Source organism: Pleuronectes platessa, chromosome 22 (genome assembly GCF_947347685.1).
Source record: "Pleuronectes platessa chromosome 22, fPlePla1.1, whole genome shotgun sequence".
Lineage (NCBI taxonomy): Eukaryota > Metazoa > Chordata > Actinopteri > Pleuronectiformes > Pleuronectidae > Pleuronectes > Pleuronectes platessa.
This window is the reverse complement of record NC_070647.1, coordinates 7,696,886-7,722,940: the sequence shown is the minus strand read 5'-3', so window position 1 is coordinate 7,722,940 and position 26,055 is coordinate 7,696,886. Positions and strand designations below refer to the sequence as shown.

At 45.5% G+C, this 26,055-nt stretch overlaps 2 protein-coding genes across 2 annotated transcripts; one reads left to right on the top strand and one right to left on the bottom strand.

Annotated features, from left to right (window-relative positions):
- Positions 1-558: 558 nt before the first annotated feature.
- utp20 (UTP20 small subunit processome component) lies at positions 559-22,142 on the top strand. The gene is made up of 61 exons (XM_053414780.1): positions 559-809; positions 1,491-1,571; positions 1,675-1,741; positions 1,853-1,985; positions 2,072-2,260; positions 2,380-2,461; positions 2,627-2,764; positions 2,948-3,103; positions 3,216-3,368; positions 3,471-3,605; positions 4,004-4,081; positions 4,172-4,350; positions 4,482-4,637; positions 5,062-5,150; positions 5,272-5,377; positions 5,467-5,617; positions 5,800-5,862; positions 5,950-6,117; positions 6,314-6,390; positions 6,631-6,710; positions 6,857-7,133; positions 7,260-7,436; positions 7,894-7,984; positions 8,305-8,390; positions 9,012-9,137; positions 9,744-9,910; positions 10,085-10,293; positions 10,782-10,925; positions 11,259-11,338; positions 11,443-11,696; positions 11,789-11,933; positions 12,025-12,112; positions 12,407-12,550; positions 12,919-12,972; positions 13,079-13,231; positions 13,388-13,543; positions 13,649-13,789; positions 13,872-14,009; positions 14,197-14,336; positions 14,496-14,578; positions 14,762-15,087; positions 15,170-15,309; positions 15,510-15,666; positions 15,770-15,868; positions 16,000-16,167; positions 16,274-16,440; positions 16,539-16,686; positions 17,047-17,163; positions 17,259-17,429; positions 17,572-17,703; positions 17,816-17,926; positions 18,055-18,204; positions 18,500-18,682; positions 18,835-18,966; positions 19,062-19,194; positions 19,296-19,480; positions 19,566-19,637; positions 19,731-20,099; positions 20,603-20,729; positions 20,812-20,957; positions 21,080-22,142. The coding sequence occupies exons 1-61, from the start codon at positions 753-755 to the stop codon at positions 21,233-21,235; spliced, it is 8,580 nt and encodes a 2,859-aa protein (XP_053270755.1). The 5' UTR covers positions 559-752; the 3' UTR covers positions 21,236-22,142.
- Positions 21,685-25,662, bottom strand: arl1 (ADP-ribosylation factor-like 1). The gene is made up of 6 exons (XM_053414781.1): positions 25,518-25,662; positions 24,820-24,957; positions 23,832-23,913; positions 23,406-23,517; positions 22,991-23,169; positions 21,685-22,778 (listed from the first exon to the last, which is right to left on the bottom strand). Exons 1-6 carry the CDS (start codon positions 25,519-25,521, stop codon positions 22,748-22,750), a joined length of 546 nt encoding a protein of 181 aa, XP_053270756.1. The 5' UTR covers positions 25,522-25,662; the 3' UTR covers positions 21,685-22,747.
- Positions 25,663-26,055: the final 393 nt, after the last annotated feature.

The following is a 26,055-nucleotide window of genomic DNA, read 5'->3' as shown; positions in this document are numbered from 1 at the left end:
ACGTCTGTATGGAATGCAGCCCTGAATTTTAGAACATGTTCATTTCCTGCTCTGACACAAGATGTCTGCAAAGGAACTGAGGAGGTATTTATACATTAGCCCCAATTTAACAGTTAATAATTGTCGTTTTAATAAGGAATTATTCCGATTTTAAGCTAAGATAGAAGCAGCTCATGCTAAGCTAGCCTAAGCTGGGACAACCCTTCATTTTACAAAAGTTTTATCTTGTCTATATAACAATGTGTGGTAAGTAGAATACTGAAAACATAACTTTTTAAGGTTGTGTTTGTTTAATTTTACCTTATTTAAACAGGTTGTGTATTCTTCTTGTCCCCAGGTCCTCTTGAGCAGTTCAAGTTTTTCTCTCCACTTACATATATATTACATTTCCATCATATTCACCGGTTTAAAATATACAGAGCTGATTTATTTGTGTTATTGTTTCCCAATGGCCGTAAATAACTCCGTAATTGGATGTCGCCGAGCCTCTGACGAAGGCGGAAGTGACGGGGGGGATTACTCTCTCGCGGCGTCGCTTCGCTTCTGTCCTCCCACCACCACCACGCTGGGAGAGGAAAAAAAAATCTCCCACAATGCATTGTACAACATGGCCGCGTCCTGGTGTCGGCGTGTGTGTAAACAGTTGTAGCATCGGCTCGTGGAATAAACACGTGTAGTTTTCATGAAACGCTTCGATCGCACGTCAGACTTCGGAACATAACTTTGTATTTTGATCAGGCAACGACGCAAAGATGAAGATGAAGATCAAATCCAAGTCTTCGTATCACAAGTCAGAGAACACGTTCAGGGTGAGGGTCCACACACACACAGACACACACCCGGCAGCGTGATGCTCATACAGCTGCACACACTCTGATTTGTTTACTTGGTTTTAAAGGTTATTTAAAGGAGATCAGGTTAAGTCAATGGTTTTCAGTAAGATCTGGTTATTAGATAAGTTGGTGAAAGTTAAGGAGTTCTACATGTGTCCTTAGGGAGCTCCTCCAAGTTGGAGTTCTTCATAGGTTTCAGGTATTTAACCTCTGAGGGTCTTTCCCTACGTTGAGATTCATCATGTCAAACACAGGTCGTTGGAGTCTCCTCAGTCCCAGTGTGTTGTCACCTGTATTACGCTTTAGAGCCACCCTGCTGATGGGAGAAGCACCAGAGTTGTGTTGTTGCTATTGAGCCTGAGACCGACTCCACCTTTGACTGATGTTCCTTCACGTTGACAGAGATGGTTTCATTCAAATCGTCTGTCTGGACAAAATCAACTTTACATTCAACATTACGGTCATTAAAGGAATTTCCATTTGCCGATGTGTACATGGGAGATACCATCATTTGAAATAATAATATTTAATCTAAAATCTCTTGCATTGTCATATTATTACGCTTTTTAAAGTGAATTGAGAATACATAACTTATATGTTGGGTGTGGTAGAACTTTTTTGGTCCAAATATAAATCTTCTGACTCTGTCACTTTCAGTTTCTCACCTTTGCTGAACGACTTGCCAATGTCAACATCAATGTCGTCCATCGCATCGACAGAACTGGAGCTTATGCTGAGGTTTGTACAGTCAGTGGTTGTGACACCTTAACCAACACTCCCATCTATTCAGTGAATCATAACCATGTTCATGTTTTTTATGGTTCATTTTCTCTAAACGCAGGAAGTAGAAACATACTTTTCGGAAGGACTGACAAAATGGAGAGACCTCGACTTGACCGAGCACTTCAGTACGTATACACTAGAAAGAAGTGTCAGATCATTTGCTGAAGTCATCTCAACCAATCCTCTGCTAAATCTGAGAGTTCCACTGATGTGACTCTGATCCTTCTCCTCCACAGCAACATTCTCCAAAGAGGTGTCCAACAACAGCCAGTCGTTCAACATGCTGGTTTTCCACCAGAAGACGATCGTGGAGAGTCTGAAAACACACCTGGCTGTGAAGAACAGCCTGGCCTACCAGCCCCTGCTGGAGTAAGTGTTCAGCCGGAAGAACGAGTTATATTTCAAATCAAAAGTACCCGGCTGTAACTCCACTTCTGTTTCTTCTTCTCCCTCAGCCTGGTGGTTCAGCTGGCCAGAGACCTGCAGACTGACTTCTATCCTCACTTCCCCGACTTCTTCGTTCTCATCACGTCCCTGCTGGAGACCAAGGACACGGAGGTCCTGGAGTGGGCCTTCACCTGCATCTCCTACCTCTACAAGTACCTGTGGAGGGTCATGGTGAAGGACATGACCAACATCTACAGGTGAGGAGTGCGCTGGAGTCTGACTGTTCTGATCCACTGGGGAACATGTTAGCTGCCAGTTAAATATCAGAACTGGCTGAAAAAATGGAAAGACGTTAACCCCTCTTTCCATCTCACAGTCTGTACAGCACACTACTGTCACACAAGAAGGAACATATCCGCAAGTTTGCCGCAGAGAGCTTCTCTTTTTTGATGAGAAAAGTGAGTGACTTTAAACATGAAATTCAATTGTCTTTTTTACTGTCTGAAACTTTTAAAAAGGTTTGATTACATATTGTCCTGTAAGTGTTTTTGTCGTGATTCCATCTGTGTTCCTGTATCCACTTGTTATCAGTAATAAATTAGTAAATCATTTTCCTCCCGCAGGTTCCAGATCTGGACGCCCTGCTCAACCATGTGTTCTCAGACCTGCAGGAGCACCCTGACAAGGCCGAGGGAGCAGGTCAGCTGCTGTTTGAGATGTGCAAAGGAGTCAGACACATGTTCCACTCTGCCGCTGCTAATGTGAGTTTGATGTTTTTCCCGATGTGAACTAAATGTGGGTGATGTGCAGAAAACCTGGTCTCTTTGCCTGGTTGGTCCCAGCCTCAGGAATCAAGTGTTGTTGAAGTAATAAATGAGGTGGTAATGTCATAGAAGAGAATATTGAGGTTTTAATTCCTGGTTCTCTGCAAAATTCCCCTCCAGGCTTTCCCTGTGGCCCTGCGGAAGCTCGGCCCCACAACAAGCCCGGGAGTCTCTCTGCCCTGGGACACCATCAGGGACGCTCTGGATTACATGGCCCAGGTTGCAGCCGAGCACGTCGAAAGAGAACACTTCCTGGTTTTATGGGAGTCCTTACAGGTAAACATCAGCGACAAATACTGATGGTTATGCAGATCATTCCATCCCTTCATTTCTGTTTCCTGTGTGAAGTTACTCCTCTTGTATCTGATGGTGATGTGTGTACACCCAGGTCAGTGTGGTGGAGGTCCTTGGTTTTGTGGAGGCGGGGGGAGAAGAGGCAGACCAGGCGTCCGATCAGCTGGAGAGGCTGCTGTTCATTTTCCAAACCCTGGTGTCCCACAGAGACGGAGCCAAGGTCACCAAGCCAGAAGCTGTGTGCCAGGTAAGAGGAGGAGATGGTTTGTGCACCTTTTTATCTAAATGTTCCATCGTGCAGCTTGCCTCCTTCGTCTGTTTTCACCATCTCATTCCCCCGTTCCTCTAGACGGTGCTGCGGTTGATTCAGAGCTCGGCTCTGTCGGTTCCCTGTTCCCGCCTCCTCCTCCAGATCATCTCGTCCCTGCTCCTCGGGGAGAACATCAGTCTGCCCAGGTCCCTCATCCAGGAGACCATTCAAAAGGTTAGAATAAAGTTCTTGCCTTCATTTTAATACAGTGTTTCTCAACCTTTTCAGGTCATGACCCACCAGTATAATCAGGCTGGTGCACACAATGCAGCTTTGACTGGTTTTATGGGAGTTTTTTCACTAAATCTTTTTCCTCATTACCAACTTGTGTACACCCAGACCTCGACCTTAGTAAACATACTAAGTAACGTTAATTCTAAAGCAGATCTTATCAATGGTACAGACAGTTTTAAGTTAAAACAATTCCCGGTTTGAATATATAATTTAAAAAAAATGTTTATGTTTCTCCGCAACCATCTGGCGACCGACAGAAATTATTTTGTGTTGATAAATATGTATGTGTGTGAATCTGTGTGCACATGTTTTCCTGACTTTTTACTTTTCTTTCACAGGTGTTTGACAGCACACTGGGAGAAGACCTGATTCTGGAGTTCAGCAAGGAGATGTTCACCATGAAACAGTTTGAGCAGGTGAGTCGTCACAAGAGAGATATACTCCATGTTCAGATTGTGGGTCTGCCTGTGTCTCTCTGGTGTAACATCTTCCTCCTCCTCCTCCAGCTCTTCCTCCCTTGCCTGCTGCGCTTCACTGCTGGGATGTTCAGTAGTGGAGACGCCCTGTCTCGCCACTGTGGCCTGGAGGTGCTGGTCAGCCTGATCCTGGCTAAAGCCCCGCCCCCGACAGACGGCTCCATGGCCTTTGAAACGTACCCACTGCTCTTCACCGGACAGAGCACAAGGTGAGACGCTTCAAATATTTAATGTCGCTTTTAAAATCAAGCTAAAGGCCTGAAAAGCCTCTCGCTGTCGAACTTGCATGCATTTGTCATTGTGCTGTTTTCCAAGAAATCAATGTGTATCTGTCCTCCAGCAGTAAGGAGGAGGGTCAGGAGAGCAGTACAGCCCCGGAGCAGCCGACTGTGCCGGAGCTGGTGCTGTCCCTCATTAAATTCCCTGAGGAGCAGAACCAGACCATCGATGACCTGTCTCTGCCTTGGTCCGCCCTGATGCTGCTGCCACACATCAGGTAACACACACGTGGATGTACTGTCACATTCCTGAGGTCTCCTAGTCCTAGAGATCCTTATTCTCAGAGATATATTTAAGGTGGATTAAGGGATATATTTGGGATCACGAAATAAACTAGAATTGTATCATGTTTGAATCATGTTTTGAGAGGATATCACAATTTAATAAGCTGATAAGAAAAAAGAGGGGTTTTCTCCACATTGACTGTAAATTAAAGAATATTTGCTCTTATATTAATAAAAAAACAAAAACAGAAATTAATACAATTTATTTCTTAAAAGTCAGAGAAATAAAAAATCAAGTATCAGGAGTAAACAGTGAACTTTGATCCCTAACTTCCCTCCTCTCACTCACTTGGATGGTTTGTTGAAAGATTTGTCTGATGTCTTTATATTTAATTTGTCCTGATCCATGTTTTACAGACCACTGTCTCCAGCTAATGTTATTCCTGCTGTGAGCGCTCTCTTAAACCACCTCCTGTGTCAGATTGACACAGAGAAAATGGGAAAAGGTTTGTTATATTGTGTTTTATTCATTAAATCTCCACAAACCTTTATTTTTTTCATTGTGCGTTGAGTTTTGTAGTTCATTTATCTGACCGGAGCCCGTCTCCCTGCTCCTCCTCCCTCCAGCCGGTCTTTTCGTAGCCAGACAGGCCCTGAGCTGCCTCCTCAGTCTGGACGGCTCTGCCCAGCTCCTCTCTCTGGTGACTGTGGACAAGGTCACCTCAATCTTCAGGTCTGCACTGCACCATCATCACAATAAACAATGAAAGCCATTGTTTACTCCTGTTCCACGTTCAGTTACATCTATCATTGTTTTAACAGGAGGTTTCCCTCTGACCTGTCCGCCCTGCTGCTGGGAGACCTCTACTATACCCGCCTGTCACTCAGCGGCGTTTCAGAGCATCTATCCCACAATGCACTGCTGGAGGTCTTCCATATTCTGCACGCCAACCTCTCCTCCAACATCTCTAAGGTTTGTCTTAAGTCACACTATTGGTAAAGAGAAACAACTTTTTCAACTCTTATTCTGATGATTAATTGTTTGGCTTAACTCAAATTATAGAGATATATGAGTACCATATTACAGGAAGATATTAAGATTAGGATTTTCATGTACTTCCTTCAGTTTTATCAGATAATTGTTTTCTCTTTCAGATCCGTCTTCTGACTCTGAGGATCCTCTCTCAGTTTGAGGCGGAGCTCCCTCCACCGCCTGAGGTAAAGCTGCCTGTTCACATGCTCCCCAATTACATCAAACACAGTAGTTCTATGAATATTAAGCAATGAGCTCATGTGCTTGTCCAGGGTGAGGAGACCGTGGACGTGCAGCCGGTGTTTGCAGTTTGCCTGCAGGCAGAACTGGTGCCGGCGTCAGTGCAGGACTACAGAGACAAGCTGCTTCACCTCCGGAAGCTGAGACACGACCTGGTGCAGCGCAGCCTGCCACAGGGGCCGGCAGGATCCTTCCAGCAGGTACAGGGACACTGCTACTCCTGGCTGTTCAGATATTTATCTTCTCATCTTTTCGAATTAGATTTTTGAAAATCAACATAGTCTCGGAATAAATGTTCTGTTCTTGCCCGATTCATTAATCTACAAATATGTGCCGCTGAAGGCATAAAAGAAAGGAAATTACAGTTTATAATCCTGGAACATCCTTTTCTTTCAGGTGCCTCTGCGTTATCTCATCGCAATGCTGTTCGTCAACTTCAGGCCCCTGTGGGAAGCAGTCATTGAACTTCTTGTGTGAGTAAACCTGACAAAATTCATTCAGCTCAGTTTAGATTGGAGTCGTTGTGATTTAAGTCATTCTCTCTTCGTCAGTTGTGAACTGAAGTATGTCACACAAAGTGAACATTTCTTATTTCTACACATGAGCTATCATTGGTTGTTGACATTTTATTATACCTTTTTAGAATGTTTAATCAACCCTCAATTAAATCTCAATAAATATTCAAGATGTTGTATTTTCTTTCCTTTCCACAGGACCCATGCCAGAGGGATGGACAACAAGGAGTTCTGGGTGGTCTATCATGAACATCTGGAGATGGTGGCAGGGATGGCCGGTGAGGCTCCCTGCTGGGCTGCAACATATTGTCATGAGTTGATCTTAGATGCTAACTTACACAGATTGGTGCTCGCTGTTTGGTATTTTGTAAAAAAGATGCATTGAACAAACTGATAAAAATAAAAATCTCCGCTCTTGTTATAGAAAAGGAACTGCGGGATGAAGATGAAGATGAAGATGAAGATGACGTCAGTGATGAGGAGCAAGAGACCAGTTCTCAGAGTGAGCCGGGCTGCGACGTGATTGAAAGTGGGGACGTGGGGGTGCTGTTCCTTGAGCAGCTGAAGTTGACCAGTAACCCCAACGACCGGACGGACTTCCCCAACTTCCGCAGCCTGCTGTGGCGCGCCATGACCCAGTTTCCTGAGAGAGTGCAGTCACGCAGCCGAGAGCTGAGTCCTCTGCTGCTCAGGTTCATCAGGTCGGTGAAAACGGCGTCGATTTAAGGACGAATTTCCCCTAGTCGATAATTTTCAAAGACAGAATATAGATCAGTGGCATAGGAGTTCAAGTACGAGGTCCTGATGTTTTTTGTTTCGGTGTCCAGGAATGAGTTTTATCCCGCCGACCTGATGATAGCCCCCACTCAGGACGTGAGGAAAAGGAATGATGCTGCCCAAGAAGATGCTGAGATGGCTGTGGATGAAGAGGAGGACGAAGAAGAGGGTGTTGAGGGAAAAGGCCCAAAGCAGAAGAAGGGACGTCCACGGAGAGCTGCTTCCAAGTAAGACACCAACTAGCTGTGTACGAACTGCTCAGCGCCACATGGCAGAAAGACAAGTTAGCAGCTAACAAAAGCTGGTTAGAATAATGGAGCATTTAACAGGGAAGTGGAGGAGACCAAAAAGAGAGCAAAAAGGAGAATGATTATTAGATTAACAATCATCAGGTGGACAGAAACATGAGGATTCATAAGTGCTAATGTGGCTCGATGTTTAAACAGGCCACTACTAATTACAGCCTCCAAAATATAAATTATACTTACTGTACTGTATGCATGAATAAATGGGCTGAAGGCATCTTACAAACAGAACCTGATACACAAGTTATCTTACTCCCTCAGAATAACCTGATGATGTCTCCTGGTAAACACTCACAAAGGAGCAGGACCAGGAAGCCTGGATGGTACACTTTGCTAATTGTGTAATTTTTTTAAACCATGTTTCAATTTTCTCCCACAGACAGCTGATTGTCCATTTGAGAGTTTTTGCCAAATTCACCAACCCTCGCTCTCTCTACCTGGAGGCCAGTCTCAGTGAGCTCTATAACCAGGTAATCCAAACACTGCCCATCGGTTCACATACACACACACATACATTTATTTTCTGTCTCATATCAAGGCATTTGGCCAATCTGCTCTTGGATAACTAGAAATGACAAAATAACAAACTAATATTCTACATCTTCATCCTGTGTTACATAAACAAAACATGTGGGAATAAAGAAGACACACAGAGAAAAGAAAGAAAAACCTTTACTGGAACATTAATGTGTCTCCCATTAAACAGGACATGTGAACATATCCAGAGCAGCAGTTAGAATGAACAGAATGTAAGGTTGAGTGTGATGTATTTCTCTCTGTCTGTTTTCAGTTGCTCTGCCATCAGGACCAGCAGATTCAGGGAGTTGCCCTGGAATGTGTTCTCACATACAAAGACCCAAACATTGTACCATACAAGTAAGAAAAGTACCTTAATCACCCTAAAAGATGGGCAGGAAAACTCATGTACAGTAATCAGTGTTCTGTTTCTGAATCCCAGCGTATCCCCTCTTCCTCAATGGGATCATTGTGAGCTTCTTTGATAAGTCCTGACTCTCTTCATTAAACTTCTATGGTTACACACAGAGGAATGTGACCTTCCACTTCAGTCCTGACTCTCCCTGTCATTTTGGCCCCAACTATCTGTTATCAAGCTATCCACTTACTGAACATCCAGTCGACCTGCAGACAGATGCGTGGTTCTGGGGAAACAGTATGAGGTTTCACTTCATTGAAACATTAAGGCCCAGTGGGATTTCTTTTTTGCACGCCCATAATAACACAAGAGATCTCTGGTGTTTTGCTCCGTTGCGGCATTGTGTAGCTGTTTGTCTATCGTCCATTAAGTTTTTACCGTGTGAGATTAGCTGTAAATGGCCTCCAAAGCAGTTCTCTCTCCCATGCAAGAAGGTCTCTGTCACGCTGTCTGTGTGCCTGTTGGGCATGAAAGCGACCTTCCTGCACTTACACCTCAACCATCACCATATGCTGAATAGAATTCTGACCTTTGTTTATTTGTGTATTGTTTTGTGTATTCAGAGAGAATCTTGAGAGGCTTCTGCAGGACAAACACTTCAAGGAGGAGATTGTCCATTTCAACATTTCTGAGGAGACAGGAGTGGTTGAGGCTTCACACAGAGTCAAACTGATCCCTCTGCTCATGAGGTACTGTACATGTGTGTCTGCATGATGCAATGATGAAGTTTTATACCACTCTCACACCAAGTGTCTTGCATTATATTTAATACCATATTTTTACTTTTTGTCTCTTTCCATGGCAAAATTGGTATTGAATTGAACTTCAAGTGGTATTAATAAGGCCCCAAAGTCTCAAATTTAAGTTGTTCATGCAACTTGTATTTAGCCTGTAAATAACCGACATGAGAGCAGAACACATCACTTGAACAAGTTAACCCTCACAAGAGACTGGATAAGTGTGTTTCCAAAAATCTCGAGCTATTATTTGACCTGGCTTGGGACCGACCTTGCTCATTTTGTCAGTAGTTTTAATGAAGTTTATGAGATTCATATTAACCGAGGAACATACAAAGTGCTCTTACACTGTCTCCAGCTGGTCTGTCTCCCATACTTTCAGTGTTGTTTCATTCATTCAGTAATTGACATGGAATCAGTCTTTTCCTGCTGCTCTCAACATTGGTCACGCTCATTGATAAACAATTATTCCCCCCACTCATAAAGTAGGACAGTAGACATATCTTAATGTTAACATTCTCTCACTCACCAGCCTTGTTTTTGCTGGTCATGATACAGGATCCTGTACGGGCGTCTGCGCAGCAAAGCGGGCAGCAAGTTCCAGGGGAAATCCTCCACCGCCTCCCGCTCCTCCATCATCCTGCGCTTCCTGGCCGGCTGCCAGGCCGAGGAGCTGGGAATCTTCGTCGACCTGCTGCTGGAGCCCGTCTGCCATTACAGCCAAGGTTAGAAAATACACTGTATCCTGTGACAAAAACCACAAAACAAGACATACAAAAACATGTTATTATAAGAAGTGACAGGAAAGGCAATATCTTTATTTCTTGAGACTCAGTCATGAAAAATCTGTGTTAGAACAGTAGAAGTTCCCTTAATGATCATTCCCCGTGTCTCCTCAGGTTCCTGCCTGGAAGCGGTGGAGAGGGCCGTTGCTCAGACAGACATGAGCGCCATCCTGCCGCTGGGCCGTCAGCACAGCCTCCTGAACATCATCAACGTGGTGATCCAGAAGCTGGGCCACCTCATCAACATCTACCTGCCCAAAGTGCTGCAGATCCTGCTGTGCGTCACCGCCTCCGTGTCCGACGTCCTGGACAAAAGGGACCAGGTAACCAGGAAGGAGATTTAATAGAGTTGTTTGTTTGTTTGCTAAAAACGTCTCTAATTCTGCCAAAGTGCCTTTGATCGCCACCTAGTGTCTGGCAGCAGTATAGTGCATAAATGTCACCTCCTCTATGTTAGCAGATTGGACATTGATCATAGAATTAGCAAGGCGAATTAAGAAAATTATATTGGTTGAAGCCGCTCTGATGCAGCTGCAGTATTACTGTGTTATTTAAAGTTATCTTATCTTTAAAAGTATCCTAACATATGCAAGTATGATTGACTTTTATGTTGAAAAGTCAGAGATGTGTGTGGGTAAACAGCTGTTTGTTTATAACTGTAGTTTATACCTGGTCAGGTTTTCTCTTGTTTTGTTCTTCTAGCTTTATTTTCTATGTTATGTTTGACTCTTGAGTTACTGTGTCAGGAGAACAAGTTCCTCAGTGAATTAAAAAAAACCTCTGGCTGAATTCTGCCTCCTGTTGTTTGCAGCTGAGAGCAGGTTGCATCAGTCCTCTGAAGAACCTGAGGCGCCTCGGCGTCCTGAGGGTCCTGGACTTTTTTGACGTCTTTGACTCCTACAGCTACAGCCCAGAAGAGCTGGATGCTGTCTTCCAGGCTGTGGTCTGGCCTCAGGTACATATTGCATAACTACTTATTGTGTTTTTGTATTCTTTGCCTGGTGAACTTTATATCTCAGGAACACAGCAAGAGAATTCCCTTGGTACAATGAAATTGTCGAGGGCTTCTCTCTCCGGTCAAGATACATATCTCTACAAATAGTTCGAAGGTCACAGGGACCTTATATGAATCAGGAAAATGTTTATGTAGATTGAAACTGCACTGATTGGCCAAGGCATACAACCCCAGGGTGGTAATTCTAGTTTTCCTTGGGATTTGCATGTGTTTGTATTCTTTGTCCACAGAGTTCTGGCTCATCTAAAAGTTTGAATGTGTTGCTTTGTGCAGGTGTGTCGTCTGCCCACAGAGAGCATCCACGCTCCGACCCCTCTGCTGAAACTCATCCACGTGTGGTGCAAAAATGCCAGGTCAGGGTCCAACTCTTCTCTTTCTGTCCCATCACGTCTCTCATCCATCTGTCCCTCCACTCATCCTCCGTCAGTGTTAACCAGCAGTTTCCTCTCTGTCTCAGGTACTTCCCCCTTCTGGCCAAGCACAGACCAGAGCATCCAGAGTGTGACGTCCTCATGAACGTCTTTGCCCTCCTCTCTGCCAAGAACGCCTCCCAACCGATCATCACCATCGTCTTGGACATAGTTGAGTCTCTAGCAACAACCAAGGACTTTGTTGCCTCAGAGATGGAGACGGAGACGGAGATGGAGACGGTGCTGAGCGTGAACAACAGTGTGTTCTCGCAGCCTGCAGAGGGCGCTCTCATCGCTGCAGGTTAGCAGATGGTGCCTTTTTAATGGAAAGATAGAAATAGGTTTGCTCTTGCTGGCCAAATATAAACAAGTGTGTTGTTGTATCTTCTCCAGATTCATTAACTCAGGGCTCCAGGCTGCTGCTGCCCCACATCTCCACCCTGCTGCGGTACCTCACCGCCGTCGTACGCAACAGCGACCGGCTCAAGAAGAAGAAGTTCAGAGTGCAGGTTGCCAAGGAGCTCAACATCCTCTCCAAGTGAGTGCACGCCCAACTCAGATTCCTCTATTTGGATGTAAGCAGATACAGTAGAGATCATTCCCTTGATGTGTCACTTTCTCTCTCCCAGGGTCAGTCGGTTTGTGAGCGAGAAGGAGCAGAGCTCGGTGCTCATCAGCCTGCTGCTGATGTACCTGCAGAAAGGACACAACCCTCAAGTAAGACCAATAATTCCTCATATCTCTGTTCTATGAGAGCTCAAGTGACTGATTTTATATAAAACCAATATTTATATGTAATATTACGTGTTTAAAAACACAAATGTGAGGGTCAGGGCCACGGTCAGGGCTTTCGGTCTATTTCAAGTGAAAGTATTTGCAGATATTGCGAAAAGCATGTGTGCCTTCGAGACTCAACTCTGGGAAAAATTGTTACTCCAGCCAAGTTGAGGTGCTTATCATGGATGTGTCTTCACAGTGCGGGTTATTCACCTCACTTTGTGTTTGTTTCAGGAGACAGAAATCGACGTCCTGGCCACGGTACAGAACCTGCTGAGACAGTGTGTGCAGCCGGCTGTCTTCTTGAGCCCGCTCAGCAAACTCTTCTCCGTCATCCACAACAAGCTGCCCCGGCAGGCCCTCACCAGCGTCTTCCAGGTACGACAGAATACACTGAATACAGCAACACAGTAAATTAATAGATTGTACACCATTAGATACAGAATTCCTTACAGGAGTTTTCACCTTCTAAAATCCTGTGAACGGCATTCATCCCTGCTAAAAGCCCATTGTTCACCACTCCTCTCTTAACTCCTTTTCTCGTCCAGTCTAATTTTTTCCTGACATTAAATTATGTTAAAAATGGAAAATAAAAACATAAAGAATCTTGAATATGAGTCAACTGTTGCAGATGCAGGTCTTTACTGTTTATATGAATTATTTTAAGTAATGTTTCCACTGAATAAAGTCTCAACACAATATCTAATGAATCTGTTCTTATTCTGTCTGTGCTGCTCTATTTTCAGACTCTGTCAGATCTGGAACCTTCCCTCAAATATATCACTGATTTAGCAGCAAAGGTGAGATGATTTATTACATTTACATAATGTATTATTATTAATCAGCAGCTTCACAATGTTACAATGCCTAACAGACATAAAACTGATTCCTGCTCTCCGCCTGCAGCTCAATGCGTTTGACAGTCGACACTTGGACGAGATCCACTTTGACCTGCGTCTCACGGCGTTCCAAGACGCCACCGGTCGCGTCAAAGACATGGAGACTCTGGACCTGGACTACATCAACACCATCATTTACAACTGTTTCCACACCTACGAGGTCAGTACGTGTATGATACAGATTCTCCGTTGCAGTGCAGGTTGTTCAGTATGGAGGAAACCCCCTGATCCGACATTCCCTCAGTAGGGAGTAGGGATATTCCGTATTCCCTGCTCACTGTGAATCTGAACGTGACTTGTCCGTCCTTCGTTGCAGATCGGGGACATGTCGTTGGCAGACAACGCCACCATGTGTCTGTCCACGATCATCTCCCAGCTGGCAGCAGTCGGACCTGGAGAGCAGATCTACAGGGACGTCGTACAACACACCATCCTGGACGCGGTGCACAAGGGGCTCCGCAGCAAGACAGAGGTACACACACACACATACACACATACACACACTTCCTATAAGAGACTGCAACACACCTTCAGCCTGATGCACGTGTTTAAAATCTTGTCTCCTTCTCTCTACCAGAGTGTGCAGCATGACTACACCAACGTGCTCGCCTGCCTGGTGAAGACCTTCCCCTCCAAAAAGGAGTTCAGAGACCTGGTGCAGCTCACTGACTACAACGACCTGGAGTCCGACTTCTTTGAGCACATGAAGCACATCCAGGTGAGAGCAGACCTCTGACTCCTGTCGCTGCCTTTATAATCCGCTGCTGAGCACAAACACTGACGCGTCTCTCTGTGTTCAGATCCACCGTCGGGGCCGAGCGCTGAGGAAGTTGGCCAAGCAGCTGACCGAAGGCACGGTGGTGATGACCTCTCGCTCCCTGCAGAATTACATCATGCCGTACGCCATGACCGCCCTGCTCGATGAAAAGCTGGCCAAGGTAGTTTATCTACACACAAACCTATTTAAAGGAAGCAATTTCCATGGTCAAAGGTCACAGTGACCTCATATGACTTTGGAGAAAAGTGTACGTACACTGAAACTGCACCTGTCAGCGGAGGCATCCAACCCCAAGACGATTAACTCCAGTTTGTTTGTGTGTCTGATCCTCTTCTCCCGTGCTGCAGCTTGACAACATGACGTCAGCATCGGTGGAGGTGGTGGGCGCCGTGTGTCGCCGACTGACCTGGTCCAAGTACCTGTACTACCTGAAGCACTTTGTCCACATCCTGCAGACCTCGCAGGTTGAGCAGAAACTGGCTGTAAAGTAAGGGCCGCCTCTTCTTTGTACCTTTTTTAATGCTTATAGTGCTTGTGCTTATAATCGATTTAAATTCATGATATAGTTAAAAGCGTATTGTAAAAGTACACCTCTCCCTTGTCTCTTCTTTTCTCCCTCTCTCCATCCCTCCCTCCCTAACTACAGTTTGCTGGTCACAGTTCTGGAGGCTTTTCATTTCGACCACCAGACCTTCCTCAGAGAAATGGAGCTAGCGAAGGCCAGAGAAGGTCAGTGACCAATCAGATCCTTTCTTTATGTTCTCATGTTGGATGTGTGACAAGTCTAAATCAAATGTCTGGAAAAGAGAGATTCAACTTTCAATTTCTGCTGCATTTGTTGAGTTTGATGTATTTTCTATCTATTGGCCTTGTGAAAAAACTCACTAAATCAAACACTACATTTCTGAAAAGCTGTGAGCGTCTCAGCCGAGGCAGAGGAGGTGGATGAAGCTGCAGAGGACGAGTCTGATGCAAGTGATGACGAGAAGGAAATGGAGACGGACAGTAAGACGGCTCCGGGTGACGTTCCCATGGAAGTGGACAACGTTGAAGAAAGCAATGTCGTCTCAAAGGAAGCTGCCCCCGCTAAGGCCAAGGCACCAGCGGCTGCGCCACCTGTGGCAGTGACCAGCGGGCTGCCACAGAGCAGGGACGAGCTGGAGACTCTGATCAGCGCCATCCACAAGACTGTGAACGACAGCGTGCTGCCTCGTCTGCACAGGTGTCTCACCGCCAAGGTACACACTGCACACACCGCTGACTCGTGGCACGTTCTGAAGACTATACGCCAGTGTCATAATCCGAGCGTGTGTCCTGTAGGTGAAGCGGGACGACGAGCACAAGGCGGTGAGGTCAAAGGACGTGAAGGAGGAGGAGGTGTCGAGGATCCCGATAGCCTTCGCCATGGTCAAACTGATGCAGACGCTGCCTCCGCACATCATGGAGGCCAATCTGCCCGGGTACGCCGCTGTGTGTACATGCACGTGTGTTATTGTGGAGGCTTTTAGTCCTGTGATCTAGGATGGCCACATATACACTTGAATCTGTTCTACGTATGGGACATATACAGATTAGGGGACAGACGTTGTTTGATAGTTTGGATAAAAATATGACATTTCAGTGATGATTTGTATACTTTGTGTGTGTGTGTGGTATCCAGTATCCTGATCAAGGTGTGTGTGCACCTGAGGAACCGTTTCCAGGAGGTCCGTGACGTGGCAAGATCAACGCTGGTGAAGATTGTGGAGACGCTCGGGTTCAGATACCTGCACTACCTGCTCAAAGAGATGCAGAGCGTCCTGGTGAAGGGTTACCAGGCAAGCAAATGCAATTTATCTGAACACAAACCCTTCTAGAGACCTTGGTTTGGAATCTTGTGGCTCAAATCGCGTCTGAACTATGTACCCTCCCTCCCTCCAGGTCCATGTTCTCACATTCACCGTGCACCGGCTGCTGTCTTCCCTCAGTCCAACCCTAAAGAGCGGCGACCTGGACCCGTGCATGAACATGCTCATCGATGTAAGATCTTCTCTTTCACTCCCTATCCCTGTGTAGACTCTCATTTGTCAGATTGTAGGAATGGGTTAAACATGTATGGCGTATTTATCGTTATCGTCTCCTTCACCTCTTCTCTGTTCCCTATCGGTCAGATCTTCAACAACGAGCTGTTCGGGGCCGTGGCCGAGGAGAAGGAGGTGAAGGGGATCGTGTCCAAGCTGATGGAGGCTCGACACAGCAAGAGCATGGACTCCTACGAGTTTCTGGCCAAGTTCTCCAGCAAGGACAGCATCACCAAGCTCATGCTGCCACTGAAGGAGGTGAGTGGCTTCAAGAAATGGAAATAAGACCTGCAGAAGTGCTCGAGTAGTTGAGAGCTCTCCTGATTCTCTCCTCCTCCTCTCGCTTGTATCATCCTCCCGTCAGATTCTGGAGAATTCCTCCAGTCTGAAGGTGTGTAACCGGGTGGGTGCGGTGCTGCGGCGTCTCATCCTGGGTCTGCTCGTCAACGGGGGCATGACCCCTCAGGACATCTTACTGCTGAGCCACGGCCTGATCAGCCAGAGCCTGCCGCTGCTCACCATGAGAGACCGGTACACACACACACACACACACATTCACAGATCCAACTGCTGTCAATCTTATTTCCATCGACTGTTTCCAACACTGTGTATCCGGTGTGTAATTCTAGAGCGAAAGCGTCGGCTAAGCCTCCCCCCGACCCCAGACTGCCCCCCCCCAGCTGCCTGCTCCTGGCTCCGACCCCGAAGAGAGGAGGTCAGAAAGCTTCCATCAGCAGTCGGACCAACATGCACATCCTGGTGGACGCCGGCCTCAAGGTACACGTCACTCAAAGTAGTCGTCACTTATGATGCAAGTATGTAGCAGAGTAATATTACCTCTACCCATTTCCTCTGAAATGTATTTTTCCTAATGCAGTAAAAAAGCATAATGTTCAATATGGTTCACAATAGTGTTCATGTCCAGATCATTCACATGACGGGTGACGTCCAGAGCAACTGACTAAGACATTTGCGTTTTCAAATACAGCCGCTCTGGAAATGTAAAGAAAAAGCCCGGACTTCGAGTTTTTTGTGTCGTCCAGTCAAATAAATATTACACATTTAGAAGGAAAATACTTCCGTCTTGTAACAGATTGGTGTTTATGAAAAGTGTGTATGAATCCATCTCTCCCTCAGCTGCTCCACCTGAGTCTGAGGAAATCCATCGTGACGTCGGCCGAGGCCTCGACTCTAGAGATGCTCGACCCCTTCGTGCTGCTGCTGCTCGAGTGCATCGACTCCATGCACATCAAGGTACAAGCCCCTGATGTTTAAACAAGTACCTAGTGTTGATCAAACCCATTCTGATCCACCGAATAACACTTCCTCCATCTTGTCCTCCCTGTCAGGTGATCACAGAGGCTCTGACGGGCCTCAGCTGGCTGCTGAAGTTCCCTCTGCCGGCAGTGGGGCAGAACGCCGAGCAGCTGACCAAGCAGCTCTTTGTCCTGCTGAAGGATTACTCCAAGGCCGGAGCGGGCCGCGGGGAAAACTACCTCCTGGTCCAGAGCTGCTTCAAGGTAAAACAAAGAAATAAATAAAAATGAATAGTTTTTTTTGTTGGGTTTTCTCAAATTCTTTTTTCAAACCGATAAGATTTTTCCCTAATACAACAAATTAAGATGTTTCTTTCTCCCGTCTTTCGTTGCGTTTGTCTCTCAGGCGATCACCATACTCGTGAAAAGTGTCAAAAGCAACAGCATTTCTGAGACGCAACTGCAAGTGCTGCTGGGATACGCTGAGGAGGACATCTACGATCAGTCGCGCCAGGCCACCGCCTTTGGTCTCCTGAAGGTGACTCAACGTGCAAGACAAAGCAGACGGTGGAATTAGTAAAATCTGTTTTGAAGACGAATTGATGAATGAATATAAAACCGCTCTTTGTTTTTGTTTTTGTCTCATTCAGGCGATTCTGTCCAGGAAGCTCGTGGTTCCAGAGATGGAGGAGGTGCTGACCAAGGTGGCCAAGCTATCAGTTAACGGCAGCAACGCTATGATCAGAATCCACTGTCGACAGGTGATGACACACCAAGAGTGACACTCTTTATTTGACATTGACCAATCAGTGAAATAAACCAGTAAAGTTTGTAAAGAGATGGTGTTGTTCAGCTCTGGCAGTGAGTAAACAGTGTTTGGGTTGTGCAGATCTATCTGAAGTACCTGCTGGACTACCCACTGGGCAGGAAGCTGAGGCATCACATGTCCTTCGTGGTGGCTCAGCTGCAATACGAGCATGATGTGGGCCGGGAGTCGGTGCTGGAGATGCTGGCATACATCTTCCAGACTTTCCCTGAGGTGAGTAATCTTCACCTGGACTGCAGTATGTTCTAATATAAACCTCACCTACATATATATAGAAAGATACACCCATATAATCCATAGTGTCCATAATCTATTCTCCTACTGGGCCTAATTCATTAATTCAACCATGTCTTTACTTTTCTATATGAATAAAGTTTATCATTAATTCATGTCAATGCTTTAACATGAAAAACAACATATTTTACTAATGCTGACTTTTGACTTTGATGCATATAAGGGCTACAGCAATATGGACAGATAACCTGATTATCTTTTTTCCCCTTTTCAGAAATTGCTGTCAAAATACAGCGGCCTGTTCTTCGCCCCCCTCGCCCTGGTCATGGTCAACGACGACTCAGCGCGCTGTAAGAAAATGGCGGCCATGGCCATCAAGACTTTGCTAACCAAGCTGGAACTGAACCACAAGAACACCTTGTACTCCCTCGTCACCACATGGATGAAAGCAGAAAAGGTACAAAAACGGAAATATCCAGGGCGATCTTTTTTTAAATAAGCAACTTATCTTTATTTTTGTAATATTTTGTGTGTTTAATAGTAGCTGTGGTGACAGTCCTATTACATTTGAATAATGAAGTATAAACCAGTGTTTCCCCCCCCTCCTAGGCGAGCCTGCGGCGTCTCGGGACTCAGATTTGCGGCCTGTTTGTGGAGGTGGAGGGGGAGGAGTTTGCCCGTCGTCTGGACGACCTGCTGCTGCTGCTGGAGAAAGAGATCGACCCTGACAACTACGAAGATGTAAATATCAACACAGACACACTCACACCCTCTCTGGCTTTTAAAATTCAAATCTGAAAAAGGGAAAAGCATCTTTGTGGCCGTGTGTCCTTCAGATCGAAGAGGAGCAGGATGAGAAAGGAGCCGACCGGCTGTTGTTCAGTTATCTGACTCTCCTCACCAAACTCTGCAAACACTGCGGCCTGCTGGAGCTGCGCAAACCTCACGACACGCTCCTTCACATCTGGGGTAACACACACACACAAACACACACTCCTGTTGTTTCACTTACATTCGCAGCCACGTTGCATACTGAATCAAAACGGCTCTTCCCCCTAAAATGTCTGCAGGTCACATCGAAGCCCATCTGCGGTACCCTCACTGCTGGGTGTGGCTGACGGCCTCACAGCTGTACGGCCAGATGTTCGCATCCCAGCAGGCAGAACAGCTGGTCGCCGTTTGGAGAGGAGAGGGCAATGACGCTGCCTCCATGTCGTCAACCACAGCCTTCATCACCAGCAACCTGGACAAGAAGGTGAGGACCAGTCGTTTTTCATTTCTCCATCTTAATCTTTTGTCGCTTGGCCTCATTCCTCTTTCTTTCCCTCCCTTGCGTCTAGATGAGAGAGTTGGCGTTGTCGTTCAGCCTCCAGCTGCAGTCCAAGTTCCTGGACACAGCGTCAGGAGAGCAGGTGCACAAACACAACCTAAACAACCTCTCTGACATATTTCAGCTTAATCCCGCGGATCAGAATTAACTGAGACGCGTTCTGCTCCGCCCACAGGTGGTCAAGAACCTGCTGTTCGTCGGCAAGGTGATCTACCTCATTTCCCCCGAGTCCGACGTCGCGCCCGCTGAGGTAGAAGTGAAAGAGATGGAGGAGGAGCCGCCGAGGGAGAATGGAGATGCAGTGGAGGGAGAAGGAAAGGAGGAGAACAAAAAGGAAGAGGAGGAGGAGGAAGAAAAGGAAGAGGAGAAAGAAAAGGAGGAAGAAGAGGAGGAGGAGAAGGAAGAAGAGAAGGAGGAGGAGGAGGATGAAGACGACGAAGATGACGACAAGGACGATCGACCTCCGTCTCTGCTGTGGTTGATGAAGAAGCTGTGTCTGATGGCCAAGAGAGAGGCAGCTCACACTCCCAAAGTCCACGTGAAGGTAATCCCAATAACTCCTGTTCTCTGGCTGATGAAGAGTAACATCCTGGTATTTAGACACTTTCTCCAGTTACCATAGGCTGTATATACAACTGGAGGTAGACTACATATGCAAATGGCTTAAACCTGTAGTCTCTCAAATGACCAGCAGAGGGCGGTTCTAATGGTTGCAAAAAGAAGTGAGTTTCTATAGAAGTCTATGAATGACTGCCTGATGTCATTAAACTTGTTCATACAGAGTTGTATCATCTTAAACTCTAGTTTCATGTCTTGTAAGTTATGATCTTACTTACAGTCAAATAGATGACAGAGCACGTTATTCCATTGGTGGATACCATGTGATTGACAGCTAGCACCGTCCAATGGTCGCAGTCAGGCTCCACCCCCAGCTCCTATGATATCTTAATTTTAAATATCTATCAAATCTTAAGAGTAACCTTTCAATAAATAGAATTCTAACATTCAGTGTCAGAGTTGTAATTTTCTTTTCTTCCTCTCCCTCAGAGAACGAGTGTGTTTAAGTTCCTGGGAGCTATGGCCATGGACCTGGGGGAGGACCGACTGGGCCCCTACCTGACCACCATCATCAGTCCTCTGTACAGAGAGCTGGACAGCACCTACGCAGAACAAGGTAACGGCTGCCACTCGTCTAAATGGCCAAACGTTGGAGCCCACACACTCATTGTCTGACCCCGGTCTCTCTCTCTGTCCAGATCCCACGCTGAAGAACCTGGCACAGGAGCTGATCGAGCTGATGAAGAGGAAAGTGGGGCTGGGGAAGTTCTCGCTGGCGTTCTCCGCCGTGCAGAAGGAGTTCACACAGAGGAGAGTGGCCCGGAAACGACACAGAGCCATGCAGGTACGATCAACAAAGACACACGCGATGAAATTACACACACAGATCCCATTCAGACCTGGTATGACCATCGTCCTTCACTGGAGGCAGCCACCTGACACTTGTCCTCATCCCTCTTCTCTCAGGCCGTTGCCAACCCAGACATCGCCGCCAAGAAGAAAATCAAGAAGCACAAGAACAAAATCGAAGCCAAGAAGAGGAAGATCGAGTTTCTACGACCAGGATACAAAGCCAAGAAGCACCGGAGCCACGCGCTCCGAGACCTGGCCATTTTGCAGTGAGTCCCAGGACTCCTCTTCATGGAGCAGGCAGGCGTTAGCCGCACATCTCCATCATGATGTCGTGACTTTTACTCATGTCAAAGAGAACAATGCATTGACACAAGAACGTCAGAGCAGACGTCTCCATCTGGTGATTTGCTGAAGAACAAGGAGGCGGTAAAAAGCTGTTATGACTCGATCCATCTTTTTTCTGTTTGACATGCTACATCCTTGTGTGTAATGAGACATCCTGTCAGTGCTGTTACTCAGCAGGACGTCCATCCCTGATGACATCAGTTCATATGAATTGTAGATCAGAGCTGGAATGTTCCTGCTCAGATTCACATCCTCCACAGCGAAATGTACGTTTTTGTAATTTAAAAAAAGATTTGACATTTTTACCGATTGTCTGTTGTGGCGATAGAACTGTTTGATTCTTCAAATATAAAAGAGTTTTAACACAGCACTGGTACAATCACTGATAGCATTTACTGAGAATCATTGTCACTGTACAAGCAGATATAAATATGCCACCATAAAACTTTGAGCATACAATTAGTGTTCATTCAGTAACTAAATTACTAATATGCCAAAGCCGCACTCAAGGATTTCATAGGGAAGGAAGGCTTTAACCATTTAACTACATTTCTTTAAAAAATTGGGAACAACACAAAGGGGGGGGGGGGAATAAATCCATATCAGTGCATCTGCCTGACATACAAAACCAGCCCAGGCTGCAGTAACACGTGGCTCGAGGATATGTAGCTGAGAAATACATGTTTCTATTTTCTTGACAAAGAATGAAGCCAGATTCTTTTTATTTTGTCATTTTAACCAAATCGGCAGAAGGTTTAGAGTCGTTATCGGTGATGGGCTTTTTGTATTTGCCACAATAAACACGGATATGGAGTTTCTCGATGATATCATCTCTGGTTGACCGGGAGTGATACATTTGCACTGTTCTGCCTCATTGAGGGAAATGCTGCCTCCTTCTGGATCTTCACGGCATTATTTTCACTGATATTAGTGCTCAAGTAAACTGATGCAGTGTCTAGCGCTTTCAGAGACTTTAGAGGAGTGGACAGGCTTTTCATATAGCCTCATTTATTGATTGCTATTCATTCACAATAACTTAATTCAACGTCTACACTATAACAAATGGATTCATAAATGTAGTAACGTTAGTCCACAGGTGATATTCAACCATCAATTGACATTTGGTGGAATTTTCCAAACCATACAAAAATGGAAAAACTGTACTTTAACCATCACTGCAGTTTTAGGATTATCTGAAACATTCACTGGTGTGTTCTCAGTCCAGAGGTTACTGCAGCCCTCGCTTCTTAGTTCCAGGCTCAAGGCATTGGGAGGGCTTGGCCAAGGCTTCAGGTGGGTATGAGGTGGGTGAGTGGGGGGCAGGAGTGCAATCACAGGTCCAAAGGTAAGTGGAACATGGGAAGGAGGAGCGGGTCAGTCACAAGGCGTCATGTAGAAGGGTCAGGAGTATTTACAAAGAGGGTGGGGGGAGATTTTTTACTGCCGGCTCTTCAGGGAATCCACCAACCTACAGGGACAGACGGAGAGTAAACACAATTCAGCCGTGGCAAACTTAGGATAGATAAGACGTTGTGCAATATGTACTACATCAGTTCACAGTGAGTAATGTAGTGCAGACAGCTTTTTATGGACCTTCAACAATCCTGTTGTAGTCAAAACATGGCTGCTTTGCTCACTGATAAACAGGCATTCCTGATATAGTGTAATAGTAAAGCCTACCATTCCATTGCCTCATCCAGGCCTACGCCCTTTGTGGCCGAGGTCTTGAAGATCTGCCACTTCCTGTCTTTGAGGGCGGGGAGGCCCAGAGAGTTGGCCACCTCGGTGGGTGTCATAGACCCATCCATGTCCTGCTTGTTGGCAAACACCACCAGGATTGCTTTCTTCAGCTCCTCCTCCTGGACAAGAGCAGAAGGCGCAAAATGACATTAACAAAAGTATTTACAGATCTTTAAAAAAAGAAAGTCAAGTCCTAGATTTGCAGATATCTATGATTAAATAGTCAATAACTATTCATGGGATGGTTCAATCTGAACCCAAGTGCATAACTGGCACAATGATTCTCTGATGAAATATATTCACATCCAACTTGGTGCAGTGCCTTTTGCTTGTAGTGGGTAGACGGTGCTCTTACCTCTAACATGGCCACCAGCTCAGACTTGGATATGCCCATCCTGTCTCGGTCGTTGCTGTCCACAACGTAGATGACCGCGTCTGTGTTTGAGTAATAACATCGCCAGTAGGGCCTGTGGATCGGAGGGACGACAAGAATGTGAGAAAGGAGGAGCGGTCCATCAAAGAGTGAGTGGTGAGTGTTCAAATGTGATGTGAAAATAGGTTAAACGAACAAAACTGAGTAACGTTAATGATTACATGATTGTGTACAATATCAAAAATCTCAAACGTGCTGTAGGAAAACTTTATCCATCTGTTTATACCCAGACTCCTTGGTGCTGACAGAGCAAACAGCTGTTTAGAGCTTCTTTCTTGCTCCACATTAATTAATTTCCTCTCATTCACACACTTCTGGGAGCTGCAATCTGCTTCTTCCTCCACCTACCTGATACTAGTCTGTCCTCCCAGATCCCACACCTGGAACCTCAGGTTCTTGTATGTGACTGTCTCGACGTTGAAGCCGATTGCTGTGAGGAGAGAAAGTTTCCAAATGCATTGAGGACACAGAACACAAGCCTGATTCTAATCCCTGAAGTAAAAACATTTCCGATACAATACATCGACCCATATAAGTATTTTGGAGAGGACGTTATGAAACCCTTACGCCATAGAAATGAGGCTTGATATTTAACTGTTTAACCATGTAAATACATAAATAAAAACACATAACATTTTTCTTTAAATAAGTTTTAAATAGACAAACAGAAACACAGGTACCAGTGTAACTGCTCAAGGCTCATAAATAAATCGAATTAAGATCCCCCACTGTAATGCATGCAGACTTTTTTTTGCTGTATTTTAAACAAATGTGTCGTGGTAAATGTTATTCATAATTTAAAATCTATAGTGTTCCGCCCATAATTGTATGCAAATGAGACCTGACAATAAGTGACACAACATACAAATGCTAGCGATGTGACAGCCGAGCCCACTGAATGGCTGCCTGAGGCCTGCTGTCAAATCAGTATTTTCAGTACTCTTATTCAAGATATGACCTATAGTTATACACGTCTATTTCAATGTTTACAGTGTTACGGTTCAATTATATTTGTTCTTCTCGCAGATTCCCTTATGTGAAGAGGTTGATGTTATCACTGCAGTCTCTGAGCTGCAATTTCATTTGTTGAATTAGATCCGGTTCAACTTGTTTTATGCCTCCAGCTCAAAATTGTATTGTGTTCAAACAGGAATGTTGACCTGACGAGTTATTAGTGTTTGACAAGCCTGGGAGGGGATTTAACAGCCAGTTGGCTGATCAATGCCATTCATTCTTTAATAACTGTACATGCAGAGTTTGTGCAATTAAGAAAATCAAATAATGCGTAAGACAAGGACAGAAAACAATAACCAGACTAGGGCAAAGTGCTACATACTGGGGATAGTGGTCACCACCTCTCCAACCTGTAGCCGATACAGGATGGTGGTTTTTCCTGCACCGTCCAAACCAAGGATCAGAATCCTCATCTCCCTGGTGCCGAAGAGGCCTGAGAAGAGATTAGAGAAGAAACCACCTGGAGAGGAAACACACACAGACGTTCAATAAAGAGAAAAGTAGATCTTGATTTGTGGATGGATAGAAAATGCACATTAGATCATTTATGAACCAACTTATTAGGAATTACATGTGCATGTTTCATTATTAACTTAAACGTCTGAATGACAAGTACGATCGAAGAGTTAAGGCTAACAATTCTCAGCGAGTGTCACTCAGGGGGTTGAGCAAGTTAGCCGAGGTTAGCTAGCTACAGTAGCCATGTCAGGATGGAACTGACTGAGAACTGTCAAGTTATTCTCTTGACAATAACGTGTTACTGTTTAAAACCAGCTGCGACAAACAGATTATATAGAAATGTGAAGGAAACGGTTCACACCTAAACACCAGGGATGAAAGAAAACATACGGCATTCACTGTAAGTTGCTAATGTTAGCTAGCTAGCTAGCAGGATGCAGTCGAACGGCGCGTCAAGTGAAGCCACCTGAAGAAAACCGATGGCTAATGATTCATACATGTGTGATAAAGAAGAAGAACGACAAATACACGCTCTTATCAACTACTCATTCAAACACTGACCCATGTCGACGAGGCTGAGCTCCTTAGATCAGAAACGCAGGTGCAGGACAAACACCTTCTTCTTCTTCTTCCGTGTGGTTGACGTGTCGCTGGACGACGTCACCAACTCTGCCTTTGATTTTGTTCCGCAACATTCGTCACATTCAAAGTGACCTGTTAAACTACGAGAGAGAGCAGGAGCTGCGGATACAATTTATTTAATATAATCTGGTAATGCAGAAAAGAGTGGTGATCGTCTGAGTTGTTTTTATCTATGATTTCTGGGTTCAACGAGTTTTTTCCTTTTTTTTTATCTTTTCATCGAAAGTGCGGCTCGTGAAAAATGCAATCAGTCCTACGCTGTAGTTCGGGGTGCATTCAAGAAGCTGAAACGGATCCGTGTTCAGTGATGTTTCACAGCTGCTCTTCAGTGGTGGCGGGGCCGTGACAGTGGCTGGGGAGGTGTTTTGAATGCAGCCTCCTTTAGACGAAGCCCTCTCCGACCAGCATCACATTAATGATCGATGCACACTGGAAAGAATTAGAAGCTGGAGGAGAG

Excerpts from the sequence above, each read along its gene's own strand:
- utp20 (XM_053414780.1), top strand. The coding sequence starts at position 753 with ATGAAGATGAAGATCAAATCCAAGTCTTCGTATCACAAGTCAGAGAAC. Across the intron at positions 12,113-12,406 it reads AGAAAGGACACAACCCTCAA|GAGACAGAAATCGACGTCCT; the intron begins GTAAGACCAATA and ends TGTTTGTTTCAG. Across the intron at positions 17,927-18,054 it reads TCAGAATCCACTGTCGACAG|ATCTATCTGAAGTACCTGCT; the intron begins GTGATGACACAC and ends TGGGTTGTGCAG.
- arl1 (XM_053414781.1), bottom strand. Across the intron at positions 23,914-24,819 it reads GGTGGTGACCACTATCCCCA|CAATCGGCTTCAACGTCGAG; the intron begins GTATGTAGCACT and ends CTCTCCTCACAG. Across the intron at positions 22,779-22,990 it reads CTGGATGAGGCAATGGAATG|GTTGGTGGATTCCCTGAAGA; the intron begins GTAGGCTTTACT and ends CTGTCCCTGTAG.